The sequence below is a fragment of the Papilio xuthus genome, unplaced genomic scaffold (genome assembly GCF_000836235.2).
Source record: "Papilio xuthus unplaced genomic scaffold, Pxut_1.1 DF828142.1, whole genome shotgun sequence".
NCBI lineage: Eukaryota > Metazoa > Arthropoda > Insecta > Lepidoptera > Papilionidae > Papilio > Papilio xuthus.
This window is the reverse complement of record NW_013530507.1, coordinates 3,163,191-3,180,883: the sequence shown is the minus strand read 5'-3', so window position 1 is coordinate 3,180,883 and position 17,693 is coordinate 3,163,191. Positions and strand designations below refer to the sequence as shown.

The 17,693-nt window shown below is 31.8% G+C and overlaps 2 protein-coding genes and 1 long non-coding RNA gene across 8 annotated transcripts; 2 read left to right on the top strand and 1 right to left on the bottom strand.

The window, feature by feature from the left end:
- Nucleotides 1-4,797: 4,797 nt before the first annotated feature.
- LOC106114079 (ejaculatory bulb-specific protein 3-like) lies at nt 4,798-7,465 on the bottom strand. 4 transcript variants are annotated; one of them, XM_013307162.1, is made up of 3 exons: nt 7,304-7,465; nt 6,774-6,961; nt 4,798-5,116 (listed from the first exon to the last, which is right to left on the bottom strand). In XM_013307162.1, exons 2-3 carry the CDS (start codon nt 6,958-6,960, stop codon nt 4,929-4,931), a joined length of 375 nt encoding a protein of 124 aa, XP_013162616.1. In that variant the 5' UTR covers nt 6,961; nt 7,304-7,465; the 3' UTR covers nt 4,798-4,928.
- Nucleotides 7,466-10,408: 2,943 nt separating this feature from the next.
- LOC106114111 (uncharacterized) lies at nt 10,409-13,062 on the top strand. 3 transcript variants are annotated; one of them, XR_001227691.1, is made up of 7 exons: nt 10,409-10,518; nt 10,692-10,743; nt 11,181-11,210; nt 11,657-11,686; nt 11,962-11,988; nt 12,183-12,209; nt 12,959-13,062. It is a non-coding gene; the product is annotated as an uncharacterized LOC106114111 (long non-coding RNA). The 3 variants fall into 3 exon arrangements; XR_001227693.1 differs by lacking the exon at nt 11,657-11,686 and having other exon boundaries at nt 12,959-13,047; XR_001227692.1 differs by lacking the exon at nt 11,181-11,210 and having other exon boundaries at nt 12,959-13,037.
- A 1,295-nt stretch (nt 13,063-14,357) lies between these two features.
- On the top strand, nt 14,358-15,586 carry LOC106114050 (uncharacterized). Its single transcript, XM_013307126.1, has 2 exons — nt 14,358-14,887; nt 14,958-15,586. The coding sequence occupies exons 1-2, from the start codon at nt 14,846-14,848 to the stop codon at nt 15,309-15,311; spliced, it is 396 nt and encodes a 131-aa protein (XP_013162580.1). The 5' UTR covers nt 14,358-14,845; the 3' UTR covers nt 15,312-15,586.
- Nucleotides 15,587-17,693: the final 2,107 nt, after the last annotated feature.

Below are 17,693 nucleotides of genomic sequence, written 5' to 3'. Positions count from 1 at the left end.
TATTTTATGTCCAAGATATAAAGTGTGTTTATGTACTTACTTTTAAAATCTTGTGTCAGTTTAGTGCAAGGCGCTTTTTCGGTGAAGCAATCAATAAATTTTTGCAACTCGTTCTTATCGGCAACAATTGCTGCGATGTCCAGGTCGTCATGTTCCGTGCTGTATGCCAAGGCGGTGGTAGCCAAGCCTACCAACACAGTAAGTGCCACGATAGTCTTCATATCGGAGAGAGCTTTTGTCTGGAAGTGAAGATAAAACATTAGGTATAGATGTATTTTAGTTATCCAACATGGCTTGTTTCAAATGTGATTAGGGAGTGGAAATTACATTGTGAAGAATAAACGTTAACAAAGTTTAAACGGTTTAATACATGGATCAAAACAAATAGAATAAATCTGTTCATGTGTAAGTGTGTTCATCTCGAGAGCATTTATGCTAATTTCATAGGTAATTAGTTAAAATAATTGATGAATTATTAGTTTCCATATCGGTTATCATCATCATCAGCTCACTATACGTCCCCACCGAGGGGCTCGGAGCCTACCCTAAGTTAAGGGTGATTAGGCCATAGTCAACCACGCTGGCCAAGTGCGGGTTGGTTGACTTCACACATATCTTTGAATTACTTCTCAGATATGTGCAGGTTGCATCACGATGTTTTCCTCAATCAAATGTATTCTTCGTTGGTATATCGGTTATACCAACGAAGAATACATTTGATTTTTTAAATTATCTAACTAATATTATAAATGTTAACGTATATAGATGAATGGAAGGATGGTTGTTTGTTAGAAGATGTCTCCAGAAAAGCTCAACGGATCAAGATGAAATTTCACAAAGTCTGGAAGAGCACACGGGCTACTTGTTAATTTTTTTTAAATTTGGACGGAGTCGCGGTTTACAACGAATTTTGCATAAATATTTCTTTACTTATCTAATAATATCAGCCCTTTAAAGAATACTAATGTGCCTTCGTAATATATTTAGATGCTATAAAAATAACATAAAATTAATTTCTTAGTGATTACGATCAATGTAAAGTTAAATTAAAAATCGTACATTATCGAGACAAGAAACAAATTTTTATTTTGTTAATTAAATCAAAATAAATGTTATTAATAAAAATACACCATGTATGACTTACTTGAATTAAGAACTCGACTGATATACGATTTCAAGTTGCTATAACTTTTATAGTCCTGCATTCAATAGATTTTTTTACATATGCCAAATCGATAAATGACGTAGTTTTTTGCAGTCCGTGCCTTGAGGATTCAATAGATTTTTTCTCTAAGGTTATTTAATAATATAAACACGTATTTAAATGAATAAAACAACATACATGATGAATTATTTAAGTTTATTTTATTTTCTTAGATGCACTTAGTAAAGATAGATTGACCTATGGACTGATAGAAAGGTAATAAAGTTATCTATATTAAAACAAACGTTCCTTTTATATCAGTATAGAGTACATTACACTTTATAATCTTTATTTAATTAATCTTTGTAAATTGTTATCTAAAACTCTAGCAATTAAACTACTAATAATTTTAGATTTTAGCCATTTTAATTATTCAGGCTACTTATTTTACTATCCCTTATAATACATAATAACAAAACATATTAAACCGACAAAACATTCACATATATCTGACATATTCTGAAAACAAACTTTCCATACAAATTTTTCAAGCCCTTACAACTTCTTTTTCGCGTTAAGTAAGGTTTAGTAGTTTTTGCGTGAAAGTAGGACAGACAGAAAGACAGACAGAGTTACTTTGGAATTTAGTAAGGATTGTACAATGTTTAAAGCTTAACGTTGATTTATATACTCCAATCCAATTCATTTGATTGTTTCTTTGCATTGCTACAAAACTAATACTAAACCCAAAACTACTAAATTGGAATTCAAAAAACTTTTTCTATATTTATTACATTTCATTTTTAAATTTCGCCGGCCTAAGTCGCGGGAAACAGCTAGTTTTTCATATTTTGTGCTCTATAATGCATGCATTGCAGTTTGTGATCGTCGAATTTATTTTTATTTGTATTCCTATCAGCACTTTCCATATTCGGTTGGTTTCTGTGTAATGTCCGTATTTACCAGAAATATTAACAATAACCATAGTTGCTACTTTAAAACTCTACCTTATAACGCTGTTTCTAAAAATATCTATTATAATTAGATATTGTTTTGGTTTATCTCTTTTTAAAACTTTATGTATTACTAGCTGTCGCCTGCGTTTCCGTCCGTTCGGAGTTGAAACAAAACTTATAGTAAGCTTTGTGTTCTTTCAGGCTATATTTTTTACCAAATTTCAGCGAGATCCATACAGCTGTTCTGGAGATACCTCTTAATAAACAACTATCTATCCAAATGTTGGCATTTAGGTATACGTAATATGGGTAAGATTATGGTGTTTTTGAACTATATATACTGGATGACTTGCGATTTATACACATAACCAACACCGTGTTTTTTTTTTGTTTAAGATGATAAATTTTATTATGGCTATTGTAAACTTTTTATGATATTACCAAATTAGCAACGTTAAACTTAATATTTTTAGAACTGTACAAAAGATATATAGCCTTCAACTGCAAATGATTAGCAGGAAGGCATATTATTAAAAACCTTACGTAGATGTTAGCAAGTTCTCCAATTTGTTATTACATTCAAATAAATCTAGGATACATGAAATTATATTTCTGTGTAATATCGATTTGTAAAATTAATAAGATTTAAAATCTGCAGTTGCCGTGACTCCCACTGAACGGAGTTGAAAAAATCTTAATTAGTAGCCTATGTGTTCTTCCAGACTATGCCAAACTTCAGCGAGATCTATGCAACTGTTCTAGAGTTACCTTCTAGCAAACACCCATCCAAACATTCGCATTTATAATATTAGTAAGATAAGAAACAGCTTTAATATTTTGGTTTACTTAGCAACATCATAGTTCAAGGATCGAGTTAATAAATGGCTGGTAATGATAGGTTACGTCAGTCATCCTATGAATAGATTATTTAATTCTCTAGACGTTTCTTAAAATGTTTTTGTATAATGTATAAAAATGTATAAAAATGGTAACTGCAAAAAGTTTTAATGCATTAATTGCATCTTTTGTATCTAATGCACGTGCGGTAACAAACACATCGAAATGATGTTGGCATTAAACAGTTTTTTTTTTATTTCATGTCTAAACTAAAAAGGTTTATATAGTTTATTTTTAAAGACAGTATTGTCAACAAATTATAACACTGTACAATATTTAGAGCCTGATTTCGTCGATTTAATTTCTTGTCGTTAGTGTCCATAGGTTACAATTTGCTGAAAGTTTTTGATATGTCCGAACTATAGGATCAAATTAAAAATTTATAAAATTCGTAATTTGTCAGTGACATTTATAGATTTATCTACAACATGTAGAAATATGTATAGTCTTCAGGAATAGAGTTAAAATTAAACTAATAATAAAGTTTTAAAATCGTCTTTTTTCCTTAATAGGTCATACAATCATTCAAATTCTAAGACACATATAAATAATGGATTAAAGGAGTGAGTTATGTATCACAGTGCTTTTTATTTGTATACACGAATTCCCGGTAAATCACTTTTAAATTACAATGAGCTTTGAATTTAAATGTATTCAAAAGTTTTTTTACACAATACATTAGCAATGTCATGTAGGTGGGATACAAGTTATAAAATACCTACTCGTGTTTGACTTGGCTTTAGATTCAGATATTCATTTATACAGATAAGTATATTTGTCTATATGTAATATCAAAATTAAATGGTTATATTTTATTCAATTATAATGAAAAATCAACTTTTAAAATTTTTGTCTGTCAATTCAACAAAAAAAAATCATTCCTGGGAAGCACATTGTTGGATATAGGCCTTCTCCAATGTCTTCCGAAGTATGTGGTCCTCCGCTCAAAAACATAAAGCAGTTTAGAAATATGCACCGATAAATATTTTAATCAGTTTCCAAACGCCTTTGAAAAAAGGATGAGCAAATATGCATCATTGTTAATTTGATATAAGCTTAAGAAAAGGCGCTCGTGTTAACGTATTTTTGTACTATTAGTAGTTCTCGTCTTCATTTAGTGTTAAGAAATTTTATTGAAAACGATACAATATAAATAGTGTTGTAATATTACTTAAACATAAACTATTTGAAACAGATACTTGACGGTACATTCTACCAGGTATAATCAAATCTTGAAATAAATTTTCGTTCTTTTTTAAGCTTAGTAAATATGGTAAAACTTAGTTGTAATGCCAAAATATCAAACTTACCTTATAATAATTTGTAATCTTATTATTTCCTTCTAAATTGTGTTTTACTTACTTTAATAATTATTAGGTAAGTTTACAAACTTATTAAGTCAGTAAACATTCAGGCGAATTACGTTTGTATTATAAATATACTATAGTTAATAATACATGATTAAAAAGTTGCTTGACAACATTAAGTGTGGACTTCGACTGCACTGAAACATGGATCAATATATTTTGTCTCTATTTTGTTAAAGAGTATGAAAGGGATGATAATATATTAAATGTCACTGTATTTCTAGGGTTATTAAAAATTATTAAGGTTTATTATAGGTCAAACAGTCTTTGTAAAACTGGTTTACTGTAAATGTAATGTAATAATAGTAGTATTGAAGTTGCATGAAAATTCAATAATAATAATATTTTCAATAAAACCTTTGTGCCAATATTAAGAAAAAAAAGTGTAATGTATATTAATAGTACTATTAAAATAAAAGTAAATAGTAATTAAAAAAATAACATTTTAATATATTATTCACGACAAAATAAAGATAATTTCATTGTTAAGTAAAAACAAGGTACTATAGTGATGTTTGCACATTTTATCACAATTAAGCTATCATTGGTCTGGTACTGCTTAGTTTAATCAGATGAATTGAGGAAGCGATCGAAGGCCTCTTTGAACTCTCCCTTGGGGTCCTGTTGTTTGACCAACTCTTCCCAGATTTCCGGCAACTTGGTCTGGAATCCGCGAACCACAACTCTAACGAGTTCCCTTTGTTTAGGAGTGCATTTGGCGCAGGTCGTCCTTAGAGCCTCCGGAATTGTTTCTGGTGAAAGATTGAATAGTGAATATTTAAATTGGTCACTTAATGTAAGTTTTCACTGCCAAAGTGCAACAAAAACAAACTCTTGTCCCTGTCATTTTCATAGAAAATAAGAGGGATGACAATCTTACTTCTTACTGATATTACAAATGCAAATGTTTGGATGGATAGATTGATGTTTGTTCGAAGGTATATCCAGAACGGATGAACGGATCTAATAATTTTTTTTAATTCCGCGCGGATGGATTCGCTTGCGACAGCTATGTACATCTATTTTACCTTGGCAGTATAAATTTGACGTCAGTAATAAAACATCAAATGAACAATAAACCCACATAATAGTACGCAGAGACGACTCAAATCTACATCGATCGATCGATACATCTTTAACAATGGCTTTAACATCTTCGCACGAATTGTCCCGGCTCGCCCGGTGAAATACCACGACCACACAGAAGACAGGCGAGAAGTGGAAATAATTCCGCATTTCGTCTGATGAGTGTGCGTCCCGGAGGCCTAATTTAGTCCTTTTTCCCTTCCCACCCTTTTTCTTATAAGGAAAGGATGTGGAAGTGGAAGTGGACTTTCCGGATGAGAGGACGCATGGGAAGGCAAAATATTTTCTTTCTGTGCATCCTCTCCTCCGTCAATTAATGGTAAGCAACACATATGCAATTGCGTATGTCTATGGGCAACGTTCACTTCGCTACTTCAGCGATTTCAGGTGGCCGCTCGCTCTTTTGCCACATTATGATATAAAAAAAATCGAATTCAAAACAGCAAAGATCTCAGAGTTCTCTCACTGCCGTTAAAGGAACTTTGTTCTTTATATAATATATTAAAATGAGTCACAGTTAATAAAAGTCAGAAGTTATATGTCCCGACAATAATACCTTGTTCTCAAGATTCAAACAAGTGTGTTCCGCTTCCTTGTTTAAAACGTTAAGTTCACAATAAGGACATGTCGTTCGCTTATACCTTGATAGTGACATAATGTTTACACACTTGATTACTGAATAACATAATCTATTTGTCGCTATATAATTGGGCAAATTATTGAAACAATTGCGAAATAGAAATGGAAATCTAGTCGATTAATAATAACAAAATTCAAAAAACGGATGAATTATTAGGCTACTTTCATTGCATTTGCCTACATAGCAGCCGTAGATACATTACTATCATCATCAGCTCACTGTATGTCCAGGGGCCCAGAGCCTATCCTAAGTTAGGGGTGACTAGGCCATAGTCAACCGCGCTCGCCAAGTCAACCAGACTTCACACATATCTTTGAATTTCTTCTCATATGTGCAGGTTGCATCACGATGTTTTCCTTTACTGTATGAACGTCGGATAAATGTACATATGTAAATTGTAAATCGAATAACACATTGGTACATGGCGGGATTCGAACCCATGACCTGCAGATTGCAAGTCTAGTGTTGAGACCCCTGAGCCACCGACGCTCTCATTACTATACTACTAGACTATTAATAATATTTTTTAAGTTTTTTTCGTCTCACTATCTAGGAAAAAACTTATACAATATTTTTGACACTGAAAACTCACATTATCTAATGGCAATTTCCTTGCTACACTGTTACTCATTTTTCAGCAAGGACTACGATTTTACCTAGCACATATCATTTCACGAACTTACTTTTGAAATCAGAACCTTCCGCCGTGCAAGGGCCCTGGCCTAAGAAGCAACGTCCATAACTCTTGAGCAGTCTTGTGTTCCCGACAAGCTCCGTGGCATCAAAGTTGTCATACTGTGAATTATAGGTGTCTGCAGGAGCGGCAAGCGCTGCTGCGGCTAAAGTACAAAGCAAGATGATAGTTTTCATTCTGAAAAAGACAGAAAGGATGTTTCTATTATTATACAGGAATTACTCTAACAGGAATAACTAGACGAGGCTACGAACTGGAGTGGGAAAGTTCCACAATTGTGCATTGGAGGTTACTTTAATCCTTCTTATTCTATCGACTTTCTTTCGCAAGGTTGCTAAAGTAATTTCTTTAATGGTCACAGATTTTTAAGATTTTATTAATTTAAAAATGACGGGAAATAAATTACTTTTAAACAATATTCAATAAAGAAACAATAAATCTATGCTGATAATGGAAATTTATTTGTTTCGTAATTTTATTAAAAATTATTATTATTATAAAAACCTGCTAAATTCGTACGTGTGAACTTACGTGCAGTTGTTGACCAGATCTTCTGATACTGAATTTATTACATCACGTCAGTTCTTATATACACAGCACGTAGGAAAACAAGGTACGAATTGGTCAGCAAACTGACTGGATTTGTGCAAACACTGCACACTTTAGTCGATAGCTGACGATGTATTTTACTAAACTACTACACGCTAAATGACTCCTGAAGTTGATATTGATCTTTGATTTTAACTCGTACGTGATAATGACATGATTTAATGCAATCTAACATCCTTGTAATGGTTCCATTGTTGTGTGTTGTCAACAATTTTACTTCGTACTAATAATTGATGGATGTTTGTTAGAAGGTATCTACAGACCTGCTCAACGTATCTATATGAAGTTGGCATAGATGTAAAACAAAGTCTGGAAGAACATATAGGCTAGATTTTTTTTATTACCGCGCAGGCATTAACTTGTTTTATATATATCTCATAGTTGAAACGGGTTAGCGTTTAACCCTTATTGTGGCAAGATTTCTTTTTTGAAGAAAAGCAAAAAACTAAGTTAAAAAATATTTTATAGTGATCGTATATTTTTATAAAGTTTTATGTATGGTATACTATACAAAAAGAACATAAGGGGTATACAAAACATTTGATATCGTTAATGGTTTTAAAAGTGTGATATCGAGAGATGTTGTAAATATTTGCTGTTTATTATTTTTGTATAACTTATTTCTTATTATTTGAAGCTGGAATTATCCGTATAATTTATAAACAGAAAAATGTTCGTTTAATACGTATACATACGTACTTACAATGCATTTGTTAGATGTAAATAAAGTCAGTGGGCGGTACTTGTATGACATATTGACATACGTTTTTTCAATAGAATTATTTGACATCAAAAACTTTTCCTGATACGGTAAGATAAATTGACGACTGAACGATAATTATGCAGAGGACGTTATTATTAGTTTGCATAATGCTAGTTTCACACGAAGGCAGTATAACAGTAGACATTGCAGTATCGCTAATATTTGAACGCACCCTTACTGTTAATACAGTAACGATACTGGTCTGCATTACTATGATGCTTGACTGGACGTGTTACTAAGGTGCTTTGAACAGAACACTACGAAAATCTTCGATACCTGCGCGTCTTTAGTCACTAAGAATCTTACGTAATACAATCTCATATAGGTTCGTACACTGCCATGCGTCGTCGACATTTTGTTCTTTCATTGTTAAGGACAGTCCTGTTTTCCGAAATCGTCGAGACAAAAGTGGCCAAGAGTTTGAAGATGGCGAAGCAAATCGATACAATTCACATTTTGTTACTTTTTAAATTCATGTTATTACAGTTTATAAGTGTTAGAATTTAGTAATTCATGGATTTTTGCGATAATAGCCCAAATTTATGTCATCTGTTTCTAGCAACGTTAAAAGTATATGCAATCTAGATTTTTAATCGATATTATAATTTACTTGGGGAGAACCAAGAAAAATACCCAGTGTAATTTTTCCATGGCATTCATTGTTCGATTTAACAGAATGTCAGGGAAATAATAGTGTAAGCCGAAGCAATTTACTGATCTAATATACTTATGAGTCACAGTTCACCACACAACAAGTTTTCATGACAACTTACATCCTAGGGAATTACCCCAAAGCTTTGCTATACAAATATTATGTTTGAAAATCCATCGCCTAAAATTGTTTAGTAGGGGATGAAGTTTTGTTTGGAGAAATCTTTTTCCTTTACCATAATTACTTATCAAAATCCCTTAACAATATTTCAATTTTTTTAAATTCAGATACTCTACTCGCATAGTCACCGCCGTCAGTAAGTCTTTTGTACACACGGCAAAGTAAATATTCGAAACCGGGCGATTTTAGTCGCTTCGTACTCAGGCTTAAAGATATAAAAATTTGAAATAAGTCATTGTATGATATTACGGTGATGAATAATTTATGAAAGAAAAAATATTAATGAAACCTCGAATCCAAGATTTCCTGATTGGAGATTTCAACATTACTTATACAAGTAATTAGTCGACGTGCTAAAAATTAAATGCATGCTTAATATTATTAAAATGGCTATAAAACATTGTATTCTAACAAGCTGAATAAAGCCTATTTTTTTAATGAAAGGTAACCGTCCAAGTAAATGTTCGTTTAGGAGGATACTAATAATATTGATGAATTCTGTATTTAATAAAAAGTTAACGCGAAAACTTAACACGTCGGAGGTTAGTAAGTTTAAGTCGGAAAAAGATCAATACATAGATCTTAGCTTGTAAGTAAAACGACTAAACTATAATAGGTTACTTATAAAAGCGCCTCTACGATATGTGAATTTGTATTATAAATCTTTCACTTAATAAGAGTGGATTAAGTTAATTCTTCTCTAATTATAACACAAGGCAATGGTTTTTAGCGTATAAGGATACTTAAGTCCTTTGGTCTTGCTCGAGTATAAAGGGCCACAATTAAAGCTCTTGACCTAAATTATGGAACAATTATAATCATTTAATCTCACGTCTTAAACTCATGTTCACGTTCGTGTCAATTTAATATCGTTTCCTCGAATCACTTGAAATGTATTCAACGCAATAACTTCATGACCTTTTTTGATTATACGGAAACAGTTATCGCCTTTGTTTTTTATTTTAAGATAGATATGTTCTTATAAGTATAAAAATTTTACGAAATTAAACGTTTAATTAATATCTTTAATCGCTTTAAAAATCAAGGTGCATTAAGGTATTGAAACTCCCTTAAAAGTCCTTTGGGTCTCAAATTTCATTTCCTTTGCTTGCTAGACAAAAACACATTTAAGATTATAAATCCCGGACACGATGAAATAAATTTTTCAGCTAGGTCAAATGCAGTGCAGGTTCTAGTTCTAGTCACCTTCTTGAATGGTTGCGCCCCTCGGTAGGGACGTCAATCAACGTGACGTCGGCCATACTTTGCTAATTGCTTATAATACTAGTCAGAATATACATTGTCGGAATTTAAAATCTATCGGTTACAGTTACAGAGTATTATGATTTCTAAAAACGGTCTATAATACAAATTTATCGCAAGATGTCCGGAATTATCAAGTTTAAGAGGTTATCAAGTATTATTTTGTAAATGTGTCATAAGTATATAAGATTTATTACAAGAAACATAATCAAAATAAAGCTGTTCAGTCGTATTCATAGATTTGGAAGCAATATGTCTAAGTTTACGGTAAGTTAAGTTAATTTAAAATCAATTAAGTTACATATTTAAAGACACTGGGATCAAATAAAGTAACTTAATTGTTTTTATTATTTTTCATTTTGTACGATAACTTAAAGAAAATATGAACGATAAATGTCTCCAAAAATCATATTATGATACTTAATTTTTAATGTATTCAGGTAATTTTGGCTCTCATTGCGTTGATCGCATTAGTGTCAGCGCGTCCACAAGGTCAGATATTAACTTTTTAATTATCATCTTTTGTTTTAAATATACCAATTTTCAACAATCACACAATTAGCAATTGTCATGGGTTTCCATTATCAACAAACACGAACAAAAATATATGCAAGGAAATAGATATAAGAATATATCTTCGAACAGGTATATTGGCAGTGAAAACCAACAATTAATTTATTAAAAAGGTTAATTTTATTACTGTTCGTACCCAGAGTTTGTCACTCAACACAGTATCTTATTTTTTTAAAACAACATTTGTTTCCGGTAGTCCACTCTTGTCCCAAGAATGATTTCCAATGAAAAAAAAATTGCATTTAAAATAAATTGTGTTCAAAATAAAACAGTGCCCAACGGCTAAAATAAGCTAGTAACTGGGCCAATACAGTGTCGAAAGTGATTATTTCTTGATACTTTTCTTTAACTTTCAGTGGATGTTGTTGACCAAGACCCTGGATCAGGTTCGTACCTTACTTTACAACTTAAATATTTATATTTATAATCAATCTTGTCTCTCATTGCGTTAATTTCCACTAGGTCGGATATGAACAATAAATTAACATCTTTTTTTAATATACGAATTTTCAACATCACAATTAACTGTTGTCATGGGTTTCCATTGTCGACAAACCTGAATAAAAACATGTCGTCATTCCTTCAGTAAGGAAGAACAGAGATAAGAATATATCTTTGAACAGAAAAACTAAATGTACAGGTTTACTTACAGTTTCTTTTTTTAAGAAATGACAATTGTTTCAGATAGTTCGCTCTTGTCCCAATAATTATTTTCAAAGACGAAATAATTTTTGTTTAAAATTATATGTGCTCAACGTCTAAAATAAGCTTATAAGTAGGGCAATACAGTGACTATAATAATTATTTGTTAATATTTTTCTTTAACTTTCAGTGGACGTTGTTGACCAAGACCCAGGCTCAGGTGTGTATCTAACTTTACAACTTGAATATTTATATTAATAATAAATTAATAATTAAAATCAGCCGATAAATATTTTTTTACTTAACTTATTGAATTCGAAAAAAACTGTAGTGACCGCCGCCCATAGACATCTGCATTTGCAAATGTGTTGCCTACTTTTAACCGATAGAGAAGAAGACGCAATGCGGATATTTTCACCTTGTATTCGTTTTCTTTTCCGTCAAATCGACTTCCGCTTCCATTCTTTTTTTTAATGTTTTCTTTTTGAATTCCAGTTAACGTTATCGGTGGAGGTGAACAAGGTATTTGAATACGAAGAGATTTCTATTTTGTATTTTTTAAACAAAGTTATGCAGTAATGAAATCATGCATGGCTTTGCATATGTTGACTGCAAAAATTATAAGATTTAACTCATTGCTTCATAATTTATATTATGAATATCTTTAACTGAGCACTGATTAAAGATATAGCTTAATTAAAAATATCTCTTTCCAGTAAACATCGTCGACAATGATAACCAAGGTAATTTTTAAAACTTTTTTTTTATAAAAAAATTTACTACAATGTATAATATTGAGGTTTTTATGGAAATATCAAAAGGTTAATCGACCGAAGAGCTGGCAGCTACCTCGGACAAAGAATTAGTACAGCTATTCAAAGGGGGAACGCTGCCAGTATCTTCAGAACCTTGCCTAAAGGGGCTGCTTTTAATAGTATAATATATTTTAGTTAATTATTGGTTTTTAATATTTTATTTAATATCATAGATTCAACTCTATATTTAATTAATATAAGTTTAAATTGAGTGAAATTAAGGACTGCTTTACATATATTGTCCCCTAAAATATTGCCTGACTCAAAATACAAATATCCATGTACACTTTGATCTTCTTGAAGAAGTTCTAATAGGGCTTTATTTTTAATGATTGACTTGATTGATAATTTTAACATAAACTTGTCTTCCACATTTCTCTAAAAACTTTAAACCAGTCAGTTGCTTATTTAGTGTGTAAATACTAACTACGTTTTTGTATTTTGTTATATCATTGAAAATTCTTAAGAATTCATGTTAAAGTGCAATCAAAATCATGCTTAGATTTTTTTTGGAATAATAATTTGTTTTTGCTTTAATATATTTCCCTTCTGTTTAGATTACGATGTTAATATGCTTTTTTCTTTATTTAACTTAATGTGGTAGAATCCAGTTAGTAAAAATATTACTAATTTATAATTTCAAATCTGGAGAAAAATTAATTTAATTTTTTTTATAGGTTTAGCACGGTCCTCGTAGAAGACAGTAAAATTTAATCTATAATTAATATTTTTTAATATTATATTCTATGTAATTACAATATATTTTCATGTATATATTCTACATGTAGCCATTTTTATTTTGACACCCATCTTTCTTTTTTTTAATTAAAAAAAGAGTTGACACATAATTTATTTTAACCTATGGCGTGCATTCAATTCATTTGAGTAGACAAACTCTCTACCAATCAACAATATTCGATGACAAAAATTAAACAAAATAAATGGTGTATTATTTTAATGTTTGAATGGATGGATGTTTGTTAGAAGATATCTCCATAACGGCAGCATAGATCTCGCTGAATTTTAGCATAGATGTTAAACATAGCCTAGAAGAATAGGCTACTTACTAAGTTTTTTTATATTTACGCACGTACGGAGTTGCGGGCAACAGCCAGTAACAAATAAGCATGGTAAGAATAAAAAAAGGTGAAAGAGGTCTGTGAAAAAATAATAATAATGCAGATGATATAACGTCATACTAATTAATTATATTGTTATTTAAAACTTCAAATTGTTGCAAATATACTTGAATAAATACGTTTTCAAATTCTTAGAACTGGAGTCATGCTCTGAGATCATGAAATAAACTTTAAAATGCGATTCCTTTAGTTTTTAAGATATAATAATTACAACGTTTTTTAATTACTTGTATAAATTATTTCGTCCTTTTGTAATTAACTTAAATCCTGTTTCAATTCGTGAGTCCTTCAACGATTACTTTACTGATTTTTATTACTTCTTAAAGTAATTAAAATCTTTGCTGACTCTACGTTAGCGTTATAACTAAAAGAAGATGTATAACGTAAATGCATAGCTCTCATATCTATGACCCAGAGGTTGTGAATGTCCATTAAACGGGATTCTGGTTAACATCAGGTTACATTTAAAAAGTTGTATACTCTTTAATGCATTTATGTAATTTAAAATGACCGAATTGGCCAGTACCCCGTTATAATACCACGGACACACAGAACACATGCGTGAAGTGTACATAATTCCGGGTTTCGTCCGATGAGTATGCATGCAGCAGGCCTAATTTTAGACTTCTTTCCCTTCCCACCCTTTTCTTACAAGGAAAATATAGGAAAGGGGAATTGGATTTAATGCGTAGGAAGATGAAATATTCTCTTTCTGTCCCTTCATGATAAAAAAAAATTCAAAGTTATGAGAAGACAATCCATAGTGGGCCAGCGTGATTAGCAAGCCGTAGCCATAACGCGGAGTCCTAATATGAACTGGCGACTACACTACTACTACGTTGTTAGCCGTGACCTAACGGATAATTTGCCAATTTGTGACAGTGTATCTGTATATTGAGAAAGTAAATACTACTAGCGATCGCTTGAGACTTCGTCAGCCCAGAATTTTTAAAAAATGTAGCCTATAATACGTTCAATAAAACAATAATATTATCGTATTTTATCAATACTTAATATATGTAAAAAAACAACGCGATGTTTACAATCATTTAAAAATCACCTTGAAATCAACATTGTCGATATACGATGTATACGTCAACAAGAGGAAAATAAACAAGTTATAATAAGTTACCTTTAGTATCAATCTGATGGCGTTTAGATACAAACGCCCATAGAAATTGCAAATATATAACAAGTTATAATATATGTGACGTGTACATGTTAATTTAGTTTAATATCGAGATAAGACCTATTGTGCTAAATGAAGCTGGTTCAATCGCGCTCAATGACATCACATACTAAAGGAGTCGCAGCCGACTTTAATTGACAGCGGCGCAGAGAGCGACCGTCGACTGTTCCAAGCTGACCTCGCTTGCGACACGACTCGCTCGCCAGACATAAAAATACGCTCGAATTAAAAACAAAATGTCAACATTTATCGTCGGATTCATTTGCGCCATTATTTTGGTGAGTTTAACCTTATATAAACAATAAACATTTTAATTACCTGTCGAGATACTAACATGTTTCATTTCAGGCGATCGTGTTGATTGTCTGGCTGGCGTACTACATGTTTTGTAGAGAACGACACAAGCCGGAACATTTTCAATACAGCATTGAAGATTTACGAATCAGAAACATCGAGATTGCACAAGATCAAGACGAAGGCGTGAAGAAACAAGTGACGGCGGGCATTTTTTTAATGCCGTCACGTCATCACATTGACAATGACTATATCAGCAGACCTGATTATCCGGAAAGTCCCGCTCCGCAATTACAACCGAAGACGGAGAAACTGATCGACATACTCAATGATGGACCCGTCGATGCAGACGTCCACAAAAATGTCAGCTTCGATTTGTCATCGCAGTGCCACACCAGCGACGTGTAATTAAAACAAACCTGTTAATTATTTCATAATGTATTTCTCATTGTATTATTAATTAGTGTCACTCGTATGTACCCACCAAGTTTTTAAATAAATATTATTTTTGTATTCTTATTATTTTCCTATTTTTGCAATTCGTATCTCAGATCTTTATTTTTCCAATTTTCCAAGAAGGCGGACACATACACAGACTTTGTTCATTATTCGTTTTTTTTTAAATATAATGTTGCAGTTTTAATTGCTTTAGCTTGTATAGATGTTAAAACGAATTAAATAATTAATTTATGATTATTTAATAAAAAGTAACGATTATAGGGAAGATTACAACATCAAATTACAATATGCAATTAATAGTATAAAACGGCGCCTGTCAATATAATTTTCGCTGTACTGAAGTGCTGCTTTGCTCGTGAATTTTGATAGGAGATGATAAAAAATGTCATTGTCCAAGACTTTTGACTCCATCCACCATTTTGTCTATGGTACTTTTTTCAGTGGGTTTGAAGACATGTACTACAGCGTCGCTGGCGCTGCTAAGAGTCTGCACCATCTCCGTCCAGGCGTTTTTCATAGACTCCATAACGTCGCGCTTTGATCTTATCTCATCCGTCGGAAATGCGGAGACCATTACTATGAGTATCTGTAAATACATTTTGTACCTGTAGTTGATCATATCTATTTTTGAGGCACTACTTGCAACAAAATAATACCAATAGTATAAGTTGTAAAATTATTTTTTTTAACTATTACAAAAGAAAGATTGAGGCCGTGACCTCATCACGTGGGTTTAAGGAAAAATCAAATCGAAATATTTGTATGTGGGATTTTCACGGTCAATGACTTCGAAAGACATCTTTTACTAAATATCAGGTATCTTTGCCAACCAATAACTACCAACAATAAAGTGGTTTCTTACTTTCACAAACAACTTCTTAAAACTTTCTAAAAAAAGCTGGTAGTTTAAAGTTTTTTTTTAATATTCATTCTTATAATACATATACTTTCAAGAATAAGGATAAATATATTGTAACCTAATTATTGCCACAAAAAAAATATTTTTGTCTTACGGTGAATCTCCATTGTCGCAACACTGGTATACAAACAATATTGCCTCTCGTATTTTTAAAAAGACAGAGATAACAATAGTGTCACGTTAATTGAAATGCACGCTTATATGAAATGACTAACAATAATTAACTCATAATCAAAAAGTGTACGGATAAATCAAAAGACAGTCGTGTGTACCGTGTAAAGTATCTTACCGTTGGTTTCTGAGACCAAAATATAAAACGTATTCTTATCTTTATTTTGTCAAAGATAATAACAGGGATGACGATATGTTTGGTACAGAAATTTTAGTCTCAGAAACCAACGGTTGGTCTAATTGATTTGATTTCAACTTTAGTGACAATTATATTATTAATACAGCTGTTTTGTCACAGAGAATGCCTTTTTCGTGCATTTAAGGTCCAATATAGCTTGTTTTTGATCGGATCGGCGGGTAGGTCCCGTGACCTTTTGCCCTCGATCTTTCCAACCATCTTTCGTTTGTCCAACTTACCTTGGTTTTTGGAAAATACGACCAAATTATCCAAGAAATAAGATACTAAAGGATAATCAGTTGGTCGATATTGGATTTATTCGTTCTTTTTGCAGTCCACGCTCTACGCTTTCGTAGATATCTAGGTAGATATCGTAGGTATTTCTTTCATCCAAATAGAATGCCAGAGTTATACGTATTAATAGAAGTTCCACTGCAGTGGAGTCATATATTTCAAATGAACAAGTCAACTTCATAAAATTGTGCTACTTTGGTGATTTTATTTGGTACAGTTATATTTTATACGATTCACATTTTTATAACTAAAAAAAGACGCATTAACATTATTTGGCACAGTAATCATGTTTTTATGATTATTTTTTGTTATTTTAGTAGAACTAACATAGTATTAGACTCTAGACATTGACTAATCCAACGAAATTTAGATGTTTTATTGCAACATAAGAATGACGTACTTACAAATCCAATGATAATAGTTGTTCGAATATCCATTTCGAAGTTTCGCGAACAAAATAAATAGCACAGTACGCTTGTCTTGTTTATACTAACGCCGTCCTCTTACTAACAATACAGGGGATAAACAGGAAGGTATGAATTTGTTCTGGCCATTCACGTGTGTCACAGTAATCGACCAACCAAATAACCGAGCACAATAGGCCTCAAACGCGACAACGTTGAGGGCTGTGGACCGTGACTATTTTAACAATAAAATGCATTTATTCAAACAAACAGCGATAAGTTTGATCGTGGGTGTCCACTTGTACAATGTACATATTGTTGCTGTCAGTTTTATGAAAGAGAATAAGAGTGACGAGAATATAATT